This window comes from Tasmannia lanceolata, unplaced genomic scaffold, assembly GCF_043159265.1.
Source record: "Tasmannia lanceolata isolate RefF3 unplaced genomic scaffold, GAP_Taslan_0.1 ptg000013l, whole genome shotgun sequence".
Classification (NCBI taxonomy): domain Eukaryota; kingdom Viridiplantae; phylum Streptophyta; class Magnoliopsida; order Canellales; family Winteraceae; genus Tasmannia; species Tasmannia lanceolata.
Window position 1 is genome coordinate 34553656 of NW_027518690.1, and position 17721 is coordinate 34571376.

The 17721-nt window shown below is 38.4% G+C and overlaps 1 protein-coding gene across 7 annotated transcripts in view; it reads right to left on the reverse strand.

The window, feature by feature from the left end:
• LOC143890038 (uncharacterized) overlaps positions 1–17721 on the reverse strand; it is a 90430-nt gene that overhangs the window by 23790 nt on the left and 48919 nt on the right. For 6 of the 7 annotated variants that reach the window (XM_077394559.1, XM_077394556.1, XM_077394560.1 and 3 more), the window contains 2 exons: positions 7933–7986; positions 7343–7390 (listed from right to left, as the gene is read on the reverse strand). The exons of the other annotated variant lie outside the window; for it this stretch is intronic. In XM_077394559.1, coding sequence (XP_077250674.1) covers positions 7343–7390; positions 7933–7986 — 102 coding nt within the window. The remainder of the gene's footprint in view (positions 1–7342; positions 7391–7932; positions 7987–17721) is intronic. 7 annotated transcript variants of the gene reach the window in all.

A 17721-nucleotide genomic window follows, 5' to 3' on the forward strand; every position in this document is an offset into this window, starting at 1 on the left:
GTGGTTGGGTGTGCTAGGGCTAATTCGTAATTTCCCTTATGGTATGATTACCATATTGCCCTTGAGCAGGTGGCATTGAGCCGTAACTATCGCTTCTTGTAGGGGTCTTTTGTTGAGTGCGGGGAATTAGTTTCCTGCCCTTTTGCCATCTGAGGGCCCTTTTACACGTGGAGCTCTCTTATTGGGTGGTCATTTTCATCCCCATCATGGGGGATGTCAACATCATCTATGGCCCACCTTTACTTCTCTTTTATTTTCCCTCTTACCCTTAGCACACACCATGGCTCACACACTTATTGGGTCCTATAGGGGGCCCACCACTTATTCACTTAACATCACTTAAGTGGCTTAGTATGTTCTATTGGAGGCTGAGTGGGGTTCACCACTTAAGCTCCCAAATCCCTTATGAAAACCCCAAAGCCCCTAAACCCTAAGAGGGACATCCCACCACCCCCCCCCCCACTCACGCGCGCACACACACACACACACAAATGATTTGGAGAAAGCCCAAGGCAGCCGCAAGGTACTCCACTACCTTCTCTCTCCCAGTTCCCTCTCCTACCTCTTTTCTTCTTCACCCATTCCATCCCTTCTTTCCCCCTTACCCCTCACTTTTCCCTTCTTGTTTGACAGTTCTTGTCCTGCCCAATGAGCTTGCAGTGTTACTGCTGTTATAGAAGTTGTACCCCATCTTTCTTCCCATTTCTCCACATCAAATCTACTGTTTTCTTTACTGCTTTGCCGCCCTATCCAACACATGCGGCTATAACTGTAATTACAGCAGTTTGCCCTCCCTTAACTCACCTCGCTGCTGGCCCTACCATTTCCCCATCTTCCTCAACATTCCTCCTCAATTTTCTCTATTCTCTGGTTGCTGAAACAGTGCCTTGACTGATTATGGTTGCAGCCATGGTTTTAAATTTCAGCCGAAATACCGAAATTTCGGATTTCAGTTGGGACCGAAACCGAAATGCACAAAAACCAAAATTGCGGATTTTGTCGAAATTTCGGAAATTTAGGCCGAAATTCCGGAAAAAATATTTTTAAATTTTTTTTACTTTCAATCCGAAATTTTGGTATTCGGATTAAAATGAAATTTAATTTTTTTTTTTCGAATTTCAGGATTTCGGCCCGAAATTCAAATACATGGATGCAGCTATCGCTCCATCAGCTCTTGGAGGCTCCTACACTACGAAGTATGAGGCCAAAGCCTGCATGACTAAGGTAAACTCCCCCCTAAATACCATGTTTCATCATAGTTTATTTTGCTGCCATTTTAAGTCTCACAATTAGATTTATAGCCCGGTTTTCCTTAACGAGGCCTCTTCCACCTCACCATATCATCATAGCTCTTTGATTTCCTGCCCTTATCCCTTCAAACCTAGTTTCTTTGGCCATAATTAGACATTTTATTGTTATATCAGTTGTGGATAGTTAGATCTCTATTTCTTATTAGCATTGGGTTCTGATTTCTTCGGTTTGATTACATTGTTTACAAACTACTTGGTTGAATTTGTTCCTATTAATGAAATATTTCAAAGGCTAGGAATCTTTGTGAAAACCAAATTGTCATTGACTACTATTTGTTCTATCATCCAAATGCGTGCTGCTGTTTTTACTAAGTGTTATTAGTTAATAATGCTCCAAAAGTTCCCAGTGACGGATTTGTGAACCCTAGGTTTGCATTAGTTTTGCATTCTAGTGAAACCAATTATCAATTTGTTCGTGAAAAAGGTTGAGAATGCTGAAACTCATTCTAACTTTGTAACGGGCTGTGATCATGTTGATGAAATTTTTATGAAGGGCCTTGCCATAGACCATCAGAACTTAGCAGAAAAGATAAACATGTTAGCTTGAAGGGGCGGGGGGGTTCTTGGACTAAGCCAAATTCTATATTAAGGGTATTTTGGTCATTGTGAGTTTTTGTGAATATATATATATATATATATATATATATATATATATAGAGAGAGAGAGAGAGAGAGAGAGAGAGAGAGAGAGAGAGAGGAAAGTGTTGGTGAGCTTAAGCGCCCAATCACATTGGGGCCTACTTTCTTAGGATGATCCAAAGCATTCATTTGAAAGGCCCTTACATAGATGGGGTGTGTACCAAAAATCAGCTCCATAGGATCATCCTAACCCATCCATTTGTGGAGGTCAAAATGGACAGACATTATTTGTCCACAAATCTGCCCATTTTTGTCCTCCAGAAATGGAGGGGTTAGGATGATCCTATTGAGCTGATTTTTGGTACACACCCTATCTATGATAGGGCCTTGCAAATGAATGGTTTGGATCACCACAGAAAATGTGGGACCCATGTGATTGGGGCGCTTAAGCTCACCAACACTTTCCTCATATATATATATATATATATATATATATATATATATATATATACACATATATATATATACACAGAGAGAGAGAGAGAGAGAGAGAGAGAGAGAGATAGAGAGAGAGAAGTGTAGCCACACATACGTGTAGCTAACTTAGCTACACCGACGCCTTAAAATACAGTGGGCCCCACATTGTTTCGGTGATGCAAACCATTCATTTGATGGGCCCTCACATAGATAGGTTGTGCCCAAAAAATCAGCTCCATAGGATCATCCCAACCCTACGATTTGTGGAGGCAAAAATGGTCGCGTAAAAACCTTCACAAATCAGTCCATTTTTGCCTCCACAGTTTGAAGGGTTGGGATCATCCAATGGAGCTGATTTTTTGGGCACACCCTATCTACGTGAGGGCCTATCAAATGAATGGTTTGGATCACTCAAACAATGTGGGCCTACTGTATTTTAAGCCATCGGTGTAGCTAAGTTAGCTACACGTATGTGTAGCTACACTTTTCTCATATATATATATATATATATATATATATATATATATATATATATATATATATATAAGTGTTCCTAAGCTCCAGCTCAGATAAGCTTATCTGAGCTAGAGCTCAAAAACACATGTGGCCCCACATTTTTGGGGGCATCCTAAGCAGTCATTTGGAAGCCCCTTCCATGGATAGGGTGTGTACCAAAATTCAGATCAATAGGATCTTCCTAACCCAATCAAAGGTGGAGGGGAAAATGGACAGACACTGTGTATCCATGTTTCTGCCCATTTTTTCCTCCACAAATGGCAGGGTTAGGATGATCCTATAGGGCTGATTTTTGGTACACACCCAATCCATGGAAGGGCGTTCCAAATGAATGTTTTAGATCACCCCAAAAATGTGGGGCCACATGTGTTTTTGAGCTTAAGCTCAGCTAAGCTTATCTGAGCTCGAGCTCAGGAACACTTTTCTCTCTCTCTCTCTCTCTCTCTCTCTCTCTCTCTATATATATATATATATATATATATATATATATATATATATATATATATATATATATATATATATATATAGAAATGGTCTGTGAGCAGCTGCTCAGATAAGCTTATCTGAGCAGAGCTCACAAACCATAGGGGGGCCCACATTTTGGCGGTGATCCTAAGCATTCATTTGTAAGGCCCCATCATGGATGGGGTGTGTACCAAAAATCAGCTCCATTGGATCATCTTAGGGTGTCCATTTGTGGAGGGAAAAATGGATAGATACTGTTTGTCCACAAATCTACCAATTTTTTCCCTTCACAAATGGAAGGGTTAGGATGATCCAATGGAGCTGATTTTATGTACACACCCCATCCATGATGGAGCCTTCCAAATGAATGCTTAGGATCACCCCAAAATGGGGTCCCTCCTATGGTTTGTGAGCTCTGCTCAGATAAGCTTATCTGAGCAACTACTCACAAACCATTTCGTCATATATATACGGAAAAGTGTTGCCACTCAGTCTTGTAGCTAAGCTTATCTACTCGGTCGGATTAAATATAGTGAGGGCTCACATTGTTTGGGTGATCCAGACCATTCATTTGAAAGTCCCTTACCTAGATAGGGTGTCCACAAAAAATCAGACCCATAGGATGATCCTAACCCATCCAACAATGGAGGGAAAAATAGACAGACAGGTAAGGGACTTTCAAATGAATGGTTTGGATCACCCAAACAATGTGGGACCCCCACTGTATTTAACCCGACCGAGTAGATAAGCATAACTACAAGACCGAGTAACAACACTTTTCCAATATATATATATATATATATATATATATATATATATATATATATATGAGGAAAGTGTTCCTAAGCTATAGCTTAGATAAGCTTATCTAAGCTATAGCTCAAAAACACATGTGGCCCCATATTTTTTGGGGATCCAAAGCATTCATTTGGAAGGCCCTTCCATGGATTGGGTGTGTACCAAAAATCAGCCCTATAGGATCATCCTAACCTTGCCATCTGTTGAGGGAAAAAATGGGCAGAAACATGGACACACAGTGTCTGTCCATTTTCCACTCTACCTTTGATTGGGTTAGGATGATCCTATAGGTCTGATTTTTGGTACACACCCTATCCATGGAAGGGCCTTCCAAATGAATGCTTTGGATCCCCCAAAAAATGTGGGGTCACATGTGTTTTTGAGCTATAGCTTAGGAACACTTTCCTCGTGTATATATATATATATATATATATATATATATATATATATATATATATATATATATATATAGAGAGAGAGAGAGAGAGAGAGAGAGAGAGTTCCTATACCCTAGAGTAGATAACCTATCTACTCCCTAGTTTAAAATACAATGCTGGCCACATTGTTTGGGTGATCCAAACCATTCATTTGATGGGCCCTAATGAAGATAGGGTGTGCCCAAAAAATCAGCTCCATAGGATCATGCCAACCCTTCGAACTGTGGAGGCAAAAATGGACAGATCTGTGAAGGTTTATACACGTCCATTTTTACCTCCACAGTTCGTATGGTTGGGATGATCCTATGGAGCTGATTTTTCAGGCACGCCTTATCTATGTGAGGGCCCATCAAATGAATGGTTTGGATCACCCAAACAATGTGGCCTCCATTGTATTTTAAGCTAGGGAGTAGGAACTCTTTTCTCATATATATATATATATATATATATATATATATATATATATGAAAAGGTTTCTGAGCTCGAGCTCTAAGCTTGAGCTCAAAAACCCCATCTCCCATAGTTGTTTCACTCATCCAATCCATTCATTGTATAGGTTAAGATTAGGATTATGATTTCTGGTTATGGTTAGGATTATAGGTTATGGTTAGGGTCATGATTTATGGAGGTTTAAAATGGATGGCTAGAAGATATGCTTCTATAGATCGAATGGTTAGGATTATGGTATGGAGATGGTATGTTAGGAACAACCTATCTATGTGAGCTCCTATAGAATGAATGGATTGGATAAGTCAAACAGCATGGAGATGGTGTATTTATAGTGGTCTAGCTCAGGCTGAGCTAGAGCTCAGAAACCTCGCCCTCATATATATATATATATTGTTTGCCCATTTTTTCCCCCCAAAAATGGGTAGGTTAGGATGATTCTATAGGGCTGATTTTTAGTATACACCCTATCCATGGAAGGGCCTTCCAAATGAATGCTTTGGATCCCCCAAAAAATGTGCAGCCACATGTGTTTGTGAGCTCCTGCTTAGATAAGCTTATCTGAGCAGCTGCTCACAAACCATTTCCACATATATATATATAAATTTGCCCATTTTTACCTCCACAGTTCAAAGGGTTGGGATGATCCTATGGAACCAATTTTTTGGGCACACCCTATGTATGTCAGGGCCTATCAATTTTTTGGTCACACCTTATCTATGTCAGGGGCCACTTATACTCACTTTTCCCATATATATATATATATATATATATATATATATATATATATAATAAAGCCTTCCTGCGCTGCAGCGCAGGGAGCTTAAGTGCGCTTTAGTGGTTTATAAAGCCTCCCATTGGTTCATTTCTTGTGGACCTGCTATATGTGTCAAAGGGGGACCCGCTATACGAACCAATGTGAGGCTTTGTAAACCACTAAAGTGCAGTTAAGCTCCCTGCGCTGCAGCGCATGAACGCTTTTCTCTCTCTCTCTCTCTCTCTCTCTCTCTCTCTCTCTCTCTATATATATATATATATATATATATATATATATATATATATATATATATATATATAGAGAGAGAGAGAGAGAGAGAGAACGGTTCCTACACATATGTGTAGAGAGTTCTCTACACACTAGCTTAAAATACAGTGAGGGCCCACATTGTTTGGGTGATCCAAGCCATCCATTTTAAAGGCCCTCACATAGATAGGGTGTCTACAAAAAATCAGATCCATAGGATCATCCCAACCCTACGAATTGTGGAGGTAAAATGGATGTCTTTAAACCTTCACAAATTAGTCCATTTTTGCCTCCACAGTTCGAATGGTTAGGATGATCCTATGGATCTGATTTTTTGTGGACACCCTATCTATGTGAGGGCCTTAAAAATGAATGGTTTGGATCACCCAAATAATGTGGCCCCCACTGTATTTTAAGCTAGTGTGTAGATAACTTATCTACACATGTGTGTAGGAACCGTTTTCTCATATATATATATATCACTTGTATGATGTTCATTTGATGATAATGGAATTGAGTAAAGACTCCACACGAAATCTCATTCCATTTAATTTCCACTTCATTATTTCTTCTATGGTTGATTTTATACACAGGAATGCTAGACTGAAGCGCGCCCTTTAAAAAATAGGATGAAAAGGCGCCCCCATTGGTGGAAAGTCACCAAAATGCATTTAACGTTCATTGACTTTTACACGTTATAGTTGCACTTTGGGGACTTACGGGGCGACCCTTCATCCTATTTTTGCAAGGGTACCCCTCAGTTTAGCATTCCTCTTTTACACAACTATCACTGCAATATGAAAATTATTTTTCCCCACAAAATAGGCCCCAACAACATTCTTCTACATGCAGGTCCACAAAATAGATCCCCACAACATACTTCTACATGCAGTACGAATCGGGAAAAATCCTAGTATCAAATGGAGCACCAAAGTATAAACTCTCCAAAATAACCAGAAATAGAAGGAAAAAATAATGCATTTACCCCACAATGCAACGGAGTACAAAGAGAGTGCTTAATAATCAACAGGGTGCAGTGTGTTGGGGAAGAGAATAAGCATATGAATGACTCTGACTTGCGCAACCTATGACTACCTAACAAACAAGAATTAATAATCTACAAATAAGATTCCCTAACAAACAAAAAGATATTAGGCTTGGGGCAAAAACATGGAATATCATAGAGAATTATTACGAAAGTTGGATTTATACAATAATACACACACATAACCCATAGGGAAAAAAACAATAATACACATACAGACCAATTTTAACAACTCAATACTGACCTGTCGATGGACCATTCTACAAACCGAACGCTCCAGATCTGAAAACACCTGCTCAATGATAATAATTATTTGTTGCACTAAGATAGAGAATAATAAATTGTTTACAGCCGTCACACCAGATCCATTAATAAGGAGAGACTAATGTATGATAACATAAAATACCACCCTGCCATAGCAGTAAAAATTAATATGCTATAGATAATATGTTTTTTGCTTACATGTATAATACACTCAACACTACTGCGTCTTGGAGCCAAGAAAATTATGGATTTCTGAAAATTGAGTTTCAACATCCTAGAAAATGATAAAAAGGCCATGGATAACTTCGGCAAGTTTCTTTAATGAGGAAGAAAAATCATCAAAGTTTTTACAAACCATTATCTAGGTCTCATCTAAAATGGGTGAAAATGTAAAAATTTACACCTCTTAGATTCAAATTTGGGTAGTTTTAATGGAACTATCCCTGTCTTTTATCGAAGAGACTGAAACAACCTGTTCAAGATCAAAATATTTGACTAATTGAGGACATGGAATGGGATCAACATAGAAAACAAAGTGTACGAAGGCTATCAGAATATGACAGTGCATACCTTTGCCGTTGAAGTTAGAATATCAGCCAAGAAAAAGTCAGAAAATGTTATTGCCTGTATACATCAAAGATCCATAAGCTAAGTTAGAGTGTGCAAGGCTCCATACATGCTCTAAGCAGTTAAAAAAAGTTTACGTATAATTGAACATTATTATTACTAAGCAAAACAATTAAATTCAGTGTTAAACTTGAATTCAAACTAGAACTCAGCCAAGGTAAAAAGTAATTGACTTGGACGAGCCAATGATTGATGGGCTCAATTTTCTCCTGAACTCGGACGAGTCGAAGGCGTTTCTGAATCTCGGTACAGAAAAAATTGGACTTGAATGATAACCCATCCAAAGTAAAACTGAGTCAACTCGGATGAGTCGATGATTGACTCGTGGAGCTTATATAGTCGGTATAACAGAAGTGAACCTCCAAAAAAAAAAATTCATAATTAGAAAATAAATATTTATTTGGTTATTTGAACTAGACTTCATGACAGGGATTCACACTTCATAATATACAAAAGGAACAGAAAAGGATATAGCGGTCATGCCCAGGCTCTGACCCGGCACTATGATTGTGACGCGGCGGCCACATAGGACCTTCAGTAAGTTGAGTGGCCTACAAGGGAATGAAGAGCATGAAACTATATGGCTTGGAGGACATCGATGATTGCATTGTTTCCACTTGAGGTGGTGGTTGTCATAAGTATCTTATCAAGTGAAAGGGTCACTTTCATACTGCACTTGGGTTACTAGTAATAATTCCAATGCATGAAGTGATTTGTATGAGCAATATCACCTTTTACTTGCCAAAGTCGACCTCAAGCTGTGAAGAGATAATAGTGTTGAATCTGCATGGTTTTCGATTCTGGTCAATGGTTCTCCTCAAGAGTTCTTTAAATCTTCTAGAGGGTTGAGGCAGGGGGATTGTTAGCCCAGGGGTTCAACAAGTACTCCTATTGATATGTTTTGATGATTAATAAACACAATTTGTTATAAAATGGTTTTATGTACTAATGATCTTCATTGTCTAAGTGAATGTGTTCCAAGCTTTAGTACCTTCAAGTTTGCAATTCAAGGATCAATTAATTCAAGCACAAAGTGAAATCAAAGACAAGAAGAAGACATCAATAACACCAACGCATATCAAGGCATCATCAGGGAAAGACAAGGTCATTCAAAGGCAAGATCAAATACAAGCCTCAAAAGGACGGAAATCAACTCAAAGGCCAAAGCTATGCTCAAGCATCAATGGAGTTGATAGAAGACAAGTCAAAGCTTCTCCAAAATGCCAACAAGATTGAAGAACAAGCTACACTTAGAATGTAATGGTCAATCATGTACTAGCTAGGTTAAAGGCACAAAAGAGAGGACTAAAATTAACCTAAAATGAACTTAATAGGTCTAGTGAATGATCATGGTGGTGTCCTCACTCTTTGGACCCACATGACATTTCATTTAACAAGATAGAAGTGAATTCCGAAGGCCCAAAGCAAATTAGCAACCAAAAGGGAAAATATGCTGAACATAGCCTTCTCGGAATTCTGAGAAATTTCTCGGAACTCCGAGAAAGGCCCTGTTTGAAAATAAAAAAACATGTAACGGTCAACTCGGAATTCCGAGCAACAATTCCGAGATGACCGTTGGGGAGTCTAAAAAGGCCATATTTCACACTCCCATATATATATACTTCACTTGGGCCTTAATGAACACCTTTAATGATTAAACCTAACATTCCTTGAGCATTTATAAGGATATTTACTACATTCTAACAAGGAAATCACTCTCCCCTTCTCTCTTGTGCGTTGACCTTTGATAGTTCTTGAGAGACCTTAGGAATCTTACTTGTTTATCTTTTCTTGAGTGAGAGTGAGTGTGATTTACATGTAATCAGCCTACTAAGAGGCAAGTGTGCTACATCCTTTCTTCTCTACATTGTACTTGGCAACGAAGGGCGCCGTAGTTAAGACTCTTAGAGCTTTAAAGCTCAGATTGTACTTGGCGGAAGGAACGCCGTATTTAAGTTCCTTGGAAGAAGATAGTGGAATCCTCAAGGAGACAAACTTAAGAAGAGTGGAGTAGGTCTTGGGTTTAAGACCGAACCATTATAAAAACCCTTGTGTCAAGCCTCTTGTCTCTTCTTCTCTTCTCTTGTGGTAAGTGCTTCACTCTTGTCTTTGAATCTTATTCTAAATTTCTAATCAAACTAAAACTAGTAGGGCAAACAAAGTCTTTAAATTCTTAAAATTTGAAAAGACACCCAATTCACCCCCCTTTTGGGTTGCTAAGTGGAATTTCACTTGGTATCAGAGCTCAGGCTCTTACATAGGATTTCTTCTGAAAACCTACAAAGGAAAGATCCAAATGGCAACCTTCTCTCAAAGTAGCGAGGGGCAATCTACTATTAGACCTCCCTTCTTCAATGGCTCAAATTATCTATATTGGAAAGCTATGATGAAAGTGTTTTTAAAATCTTTAGATTTTGATGTTTGGAGAAGCATCCAAAATTGATATAAAGAACCTAGTATTGACATGAACCTATGGAATGATAATGAAAAGAAAGAATCCACTATTAATGCCAAAGCCATGAATGCCTTGATTTGTGCCTTATCTCCCGAAGAGTTCAACCGAGTTTCTACTCTTGAAACCGCTAAGGAGATTTAGGACATGCTAAAGGTAGCTCATGAAGGAACAAATCAAATCAAAGAGTCCAAGATGAATCTTCTTTTTAGAGAGTATGAACTCTTCATGATGGACCCTAATGAAACCATTGCCGAAATGCACACTAGGTTCACAAACATAACCAATAGTTTGAAATCCTTAGGAAAACAAATGTCCAACAAGGAATTAGTCACTAAAATACTTAGGTCACTACCTAAAAATTGGGATCCTAAGGTCACCGCCATTGAAGAGGCAAAAGATGTATAAAAAATGGGCTTAAAGGACTTGATAGGATCATTGATAACTTTTGAAATGGTTTTAAAAGGAAGAAAAAGTTTAAACAAAAAAAAAAGATACTAAAAAGAAAGGAATAGCTTTCAAAGCAAAAGTTGAGAGTAAAAAAGACATACAAGATGATGATCTTGCTCTACTCACCAAGAGATTCAAGAAATTTCTCAAGTACAAGAAATGAGGCAACTCTAGCCAAGGAAGAAATATACTTTCAAGCAAAAAGAGGAGATAAGATGCTACAATTGCAAGAAGGTTGGACACATAAGGCTAAATTACCCACTCAACAAGAATGATGACAAAAACAAGAAAAGTAGAACAATTGGCAAGAAGGCTTTGTGTGCGGCGGCTTGGGATGAAGGGAGTGCTTCATCCAGAAATGAGTCAAATGGAAAAGATGAAGATGACCTTTGATTCATGGGACCAGCCGAGGTGACAAATGACATCTCTATTTTCGAGGTAAATGATCTTGATGATATTACTCATGAATTTTCTAATGAAGAATTGATTGTTGCTTGTGAAAAACTTCATGATAACTTGGATTTGCAAATTGCCAAAAACAAAACCATGAAGAAATCCTTGAAAGATATAACTTGAGATTTTGGTTTATTGAAAAAAGAACTTGATTTGCAAACTAATACAAGTGAAAAATTGATTTTGGAAAAAAGGCTTTTGAATGAAGAAATTGATAAGTTGATTTTAGAAAACAAAAACTTGAAAGAGGAAAATGAAAAACTTGTTTTGAAATGCAAGAAACTAGATCTATCATTTAGAAAATTCTCATGTGGAAAGAACAAGTTAAATGAAATTCTTGAAAACAAGCTTGTTTCTCTAGAAAAAGTTGGACTTGGATACCAACCCTTTTCTAAAGGAGAAGCCTCATTCAAGAATCAATTCATGAAGTATTCCTTTCACATGCATGCTAGTTCTAGCTCTTTTGCACCTACTTGTCACTATTGTGGTAAAGTAGGGCACTTAAGATTTGTATGTAATGTTAAGAACTCAAAAGCATCTAAGTTTATTTGAGTTAGAAAAGATGAACTTGATGATGTGCTAATCTTGAAGGACCTAAGAAAAAGTGGGTACCTAAAGCTTCTACATAAGTTTTTATTCTTGTAGGTATGCTAGAAAGGCAGGCCATCAAAATACATGGTTCTTGGATAGTGGTTGCTCAAGGCATATGACGGGAGACGTAACCAAGTTGGCCTTCGTCACCATGAGCCACCAAGGAAATGTCACATTTGGGGAAGACACAAGAAGCAAAATCATTGGTGAATGTAACATTAAAATTAAAGATATTAAAGTTGAACATGTTTTGCTTGTTGATGGTTTTTCTTTTAACTTGATTAGCATTAGTCAACTATGTGATCTTGGTCATAAAGTTCTTTTTGAAAAACATAGGTGTAAGATTTTGAATGCTAAAAACAATGAGGTAGAATTTGTTGCATATAGAGATGGAAACATGTATTCATTAGCCTTAGAAGATCTTGAGAATCAAAACATCTAATATCTCTCCGCCATGGACGATAACCCTTGGCTATGGCATAGAAGACTTGGTCATGCTCATATGGATTTAATCTCAAGATTATCATCCAAGAACTTAATGAGAGAGAAAAACACACTAAAGACTATTTCAAACCCATAAGTGTAATATCTACATCTTGTCCACTACAACTTCATCACATGGACCTATTTGGTCCCATGAAGACTCGTAGTAGAGGAGGAAGTAGATATGTGTATGTGATTGTTCATGATTATTCTAGATTTACTTGGGTGTTGCTTTTAGCTAGCAAATATGAAACCTTCAAAAAGTTTGTCAACTTGTGCAAAAGAATTCAAAATGAACAAGGGGTCTTCATAAATGAAATTAGAAGGTATCATGGAACTGAGTTTGAGAACATTGAGTTTGAAACCTTTTGTAATGAAAATGGAATCAAACACAATTTCTCGGCTCCAAGAACTCCTCAACAAAATGGGGTAGTTGAAAGGAAAAATAAATCACTTATTGAAATGGCTAGAACTATGCTAAATGAGCACAATATACCTGGAAATTTTTGGGCGGAAGCCATTCACACGGCTTGCTATATTTTAAATAGAGTGTTCATTAGACCTCACCTTAAAAAAACACCATATGAACTATGAAGTGGAACACCCCCTAAAGTTAGCTATTTCAAAAATTTTGGATGTAAATGTTTTATCATAAATATGAAAGATACTTTGCACAAGTTTGATTCAAAATTCGATGAAGATATCTTCTTAGTTTTAACTCATAGCAAGGCTTATATGGTGTATAACAAGAGAACTCAAATTGTCGAAGAGTCCGTCCATGTTAAATTTGATGAGTCATTTGAACTTCCAAAAGTGATTGATGAAGATGATGATGATGCCAATCTTCTAGAGCCTCCTAGTCAAGTAGATACTCTTGTTTAACCCCTAGAAAATATTGATTTAGAAGGTCAACCTATAGAAGAGGTTGAAGTAGAAGGTCCTCCTAAACATAGTAGAATCATGTCTAGTCATCCTTCTACTCAAATCATCGGTGAAACCTCTCAAGGAGTCAAGACAAGATCTCATAATAGGAATGTTTGTGCCAACATGACATTTATCTCCCAAATAGAACCCAAGTCCATAAAAAAGGCCGAAAAAGATGAATTTTGGATGGTTGCTATGCAAGAGGAACTAAATCAATTTGAAAGAAATAAAGTGTGGAGATTAGTTTCTAGGCCTAGTGATCACCCGGTTATTGGAACAAAATAGGTATTTAGAAACAAACTCGATGAGCATGGAGATATCCAAAGAAACAAAGCTAGATTAGTAGCCCAAGGTTACAACCAAGAGGAAGATATCGATTATGATGAGACCTTTGCTCCGGTTGCTAGATTGGAAGCCATAAGGATGCTTCTCGCATTCGCATGCCATAAGAACTTCAGGTTATATCAAATGGATGTGAAGAGTGCATTCCTTAATGGGTATATTATGGAGGAAGTTTATGTTGAACAAGCTCCCGGTTTTGAAGATTTCAAATACCTTAATCATGTCTATAGGTTGGATAAAGCCTTGTATGGTCTAAAGCAAACTCCTAGAGCTTGGTATGAAAGGCTTAGCTCCTTCCTATTAGGGGGTGGCTTTCAAATGGGCAAGGTTGACAAAACCTTGTTCATTAAAAGAAAAGGAAAAGATATGCTTATTGTTCAAATATATGTGGATGATACCATATTTGGACCTACTAATGATAAAATGTGTGAAGACTTTGCTCAATCCATGCAAAAATAGTTTGAGATGAGTATGATGGGAGAACTCACCTATTTCCTAGGACTTCAAATCAAACAATGTAAGAATGGAATTTTCATCAATCAAGAGAAATACACTAGGGAACTCCTAAAGAAATTTGGCAAGGATAGCTCTCAAATCAGGCCAATACCAATGAGCACATCCACCAAATTAGAAAATGAAGAAATTGGAAAACCGGTTGATGAAAAGAAATTTAGAGAAATGATAGAGCGCCTATTATATTTGACCTCTAGTAGGCCGGATATAATGTTTAGTGTGTGCATTTGTGCAAGATTTCAATCGGCTCCAAAAGAGTCTCATTTGAGTGTGGTTAAGAGAATCTTAAAATACCTTAAAGGAACTCCTTCTCTAGGTTTGTGGTATGAAAGTTCAAATGAATTCAACCTAGTAGGATTTTCGGATGCCGACTTTGCCGGATGTAGGATTATAGAAAAAGCACAAGTGGCACATGTCAATTCCTAGGTAGGTCTCTTGTGTCTTGGTTTAGCAAGAAACAAAACTCCGTAGCCCTATTTACTATCGAAGCCGAATACATTGCGGCCGGAGCTTGTTGTGCACAAATCCTATGGATGAAGAACACTCTCATGGATTACAATCTTGAATTTAGTAATGTTCCAATCCATTGTGATAACACAAGTGCAATCAACTTGACAAATAATCCAATACAACATTCCAGAACCAAGCACATAGAGGTAAGGCATCATTTCCTAAGAGATCATTCTAAAAAAGGGGATATATCCATTAAGTATATCCACACAAATGATCAATTGGCGGATATCTTCACTAAACCCTTAAATGATGATAGATTTTGTGACATTAGGAGTGGACTCAACATTTGGAGTTTAGAGCAAGTGAAAGAATTTCAAAATGAAGCATGAGTAGGTAATAATGTTCTCTTTATGTATGTATATGTATCTTTATCACCCTTGTTTTGATAGTGACTACATGGTTCAAGATGATCAAACCTTAAATTCAAAACTCACTCAATTGATGCCCATAGCCCACTTTGTTCAAAGGAGGAGTCGGTACCGTCACTCTAATTAAGACACTTAATTCTTTGGCCATGTGCCATCATCTAAACCATGGTTAAGTCATATGAGAGAATCATGTTTGAATATGTTGCTAAAATAGAGTATTTTTATTGGTAATATCTCTCTCTTGAATTAGCTTAGCATTCCAAACATTCATGTTAAAAAAAAAAAAATACACTACTCGGAACTCCGAGAATTATCTCGAAATTTCAAGCTCGGAACTCCGAGCAAATCCTTGGAATTCCGACCTGCAAACAGACGCAAAAATAAAAATCCTCAGAACTCTGAGAACTTGTCTCGAATTCCAAGAATCGATCCAGGCGAGTTTAATAGCCCTGGACCGTGCGGTTTTGCTCATTTATCCCCTTTTCTTTCTTTCTCTCATCCCTCTCAAAACCCTAACTCCATTTCTCCCTTTTTCTTCCAAATCCACCCATCATCCATCATCTTCTTCCTCAAAACCCCTAAGTTCTTCCTCCACAACCTGCAATTTTCGTTTTTCTTCCACAAATCCTACTTTTCTCACGATTTTCCCTTCCTTTCTACCCATTCTCATTGTTTTCGCTCCTTTTCTTCCATTAGAACACCTTCTTTTTCCATATTCTCCATTTTTCCATCTAGGGCTCCAAATCTCTCTTTTCTTCCCAAATTCCTCCATTTCTCTTTAAACCCTAGTTTCCAAATCATGCCAAGGAAACCTTGGAGGTTCTTCACAAGGCCAAGAAGATGAAGGGCCTTCGCGGAAAAAGGCCAAGGCTCCGACTCCGGAACCGGAGGTTATCCCCCCTTCATACTTCAATAGCAACAAGCCAAGAAGCTATGGCCGGAGATGTCAAATCGTGGCATCCTCACCGGACGATACATCAAGCCCTACGTTCTTCAACACTTCGATCTTCAAGCTCAATTTGATGCCCTTGGGTGGACACAATTACTTTATATCAATGAGCTTGCATACCCTAGATTGGTACGTCTCTTTTATGCGAATCTCACTATCTCGTCATCCTACTTCACGATTGAGTCTCGTGTAAAGAAAACCTCAATCAAACTCAATTATCATCAACTTGTTGAGATCCTTGAGATTAGTTCCACAGGTCCTGAACATTACTTTTGGCCGATTCCCTTAAAGATCTTGATCACGACACCGTCTATGGCTGGATTACCAAGAATTATGCACCCAACATGTACGTGAAAGCTTCCAACCTTAGTCCCGTTGCCAAAATGCTTCACAACTTCATGTTCAGCAACTTCACCCCTCGCGGTGGAATGTTTGATGCTCTAAGACCCTTGGAGGCCTATATAATCTATTGCATCCTTGAGTATCGCAGATTTGTCTACCATACATCATCTTCCGCTACATGTTCCAGACTCCTAGCCGATTCCGATCTTCATTGCCATATGGCATGCTCCTTACCCGCATATTCCAGTACTTCGGTATCTCTAGATGGTGAGGCGATCGACACTCCCACCGCTCCATTCGATGATCGCACCTTCCGGCGAATGGGATTGGATAAAACAGTTGTTGAAGTGGCCTCTGATGACGAAGACTCTGAGGATGAAGAAGAAGCAGAGGATCAGGATGAGCAGGCTCCAGAGATGGAGGCCCCACAAACATCTCAGGATATGTCTCATGCATGCACTCGTCAGGACTTACAGACCATGCAGGAGGCACTTGAGCGATCCATAGCTACACAGTTTGAGAGGCCTACTACCCATGTTGACACGGAGATGTCTACTTGGTTCCAGACGCTTACCACTCATGTTGATGACCAGTTCACTGCCTTTTACCAGTACCTCTCCGATGGTCGGTGGAGTCAACACCCTGGCAGTTCATCCTATCCTCCACCACCTCCTCCACAGCAGTAGCTGACTTTTGTTCTCTGATGGTTATGGGCATATCTATGTTGCTTAGGCCATCTAGTTATCTAGCCATAGAATATATGCTCCATTAGGATTAGATCTTAATGATGATGTTTGCTTTTCTATGTATGTATGCCTCTCTTTGCACATGGATATTGTTTTGTATGGTGATATGAGAGTGTATGGCCAAGCACCTCATAGTTATAGACTCTATGTATGGCATTTCACTATATATATATGGATTATGGTTTGCTCTTGAGCTTGTGTTCACTATTCTTTTTTTCTTAGTTCACATGCATTGTGATGTGCTAATCTTTTTGCTCCTACATTTTATCTCTCTTGCATTGCTCTTCATTTGCATACTTGGTTCTCATATACTTTATTTCCTTTTGTTCCGCCTTTTTGGTCATGACAAAAGGGGGAGAATATTTGAGCTCCCAAGTCATAACCATATGCATATATTGAGAGGGAGCAGAGCTCTATGTCTATAATCTTGCTATCATTCTCTATCATTGAAATTATGCTTAAACTGGGCAATTAAATCATAACCTTAGGGGGAGCATTAATTGTTCTAATAATCCCATAAGGGGGAGCTCCTACCCTAAGGCAAATTGTGTTTGTCATCATCAAAAAGGGAGAGATTGTTAGCCCAAGGGTTCAACAAGTACTCAT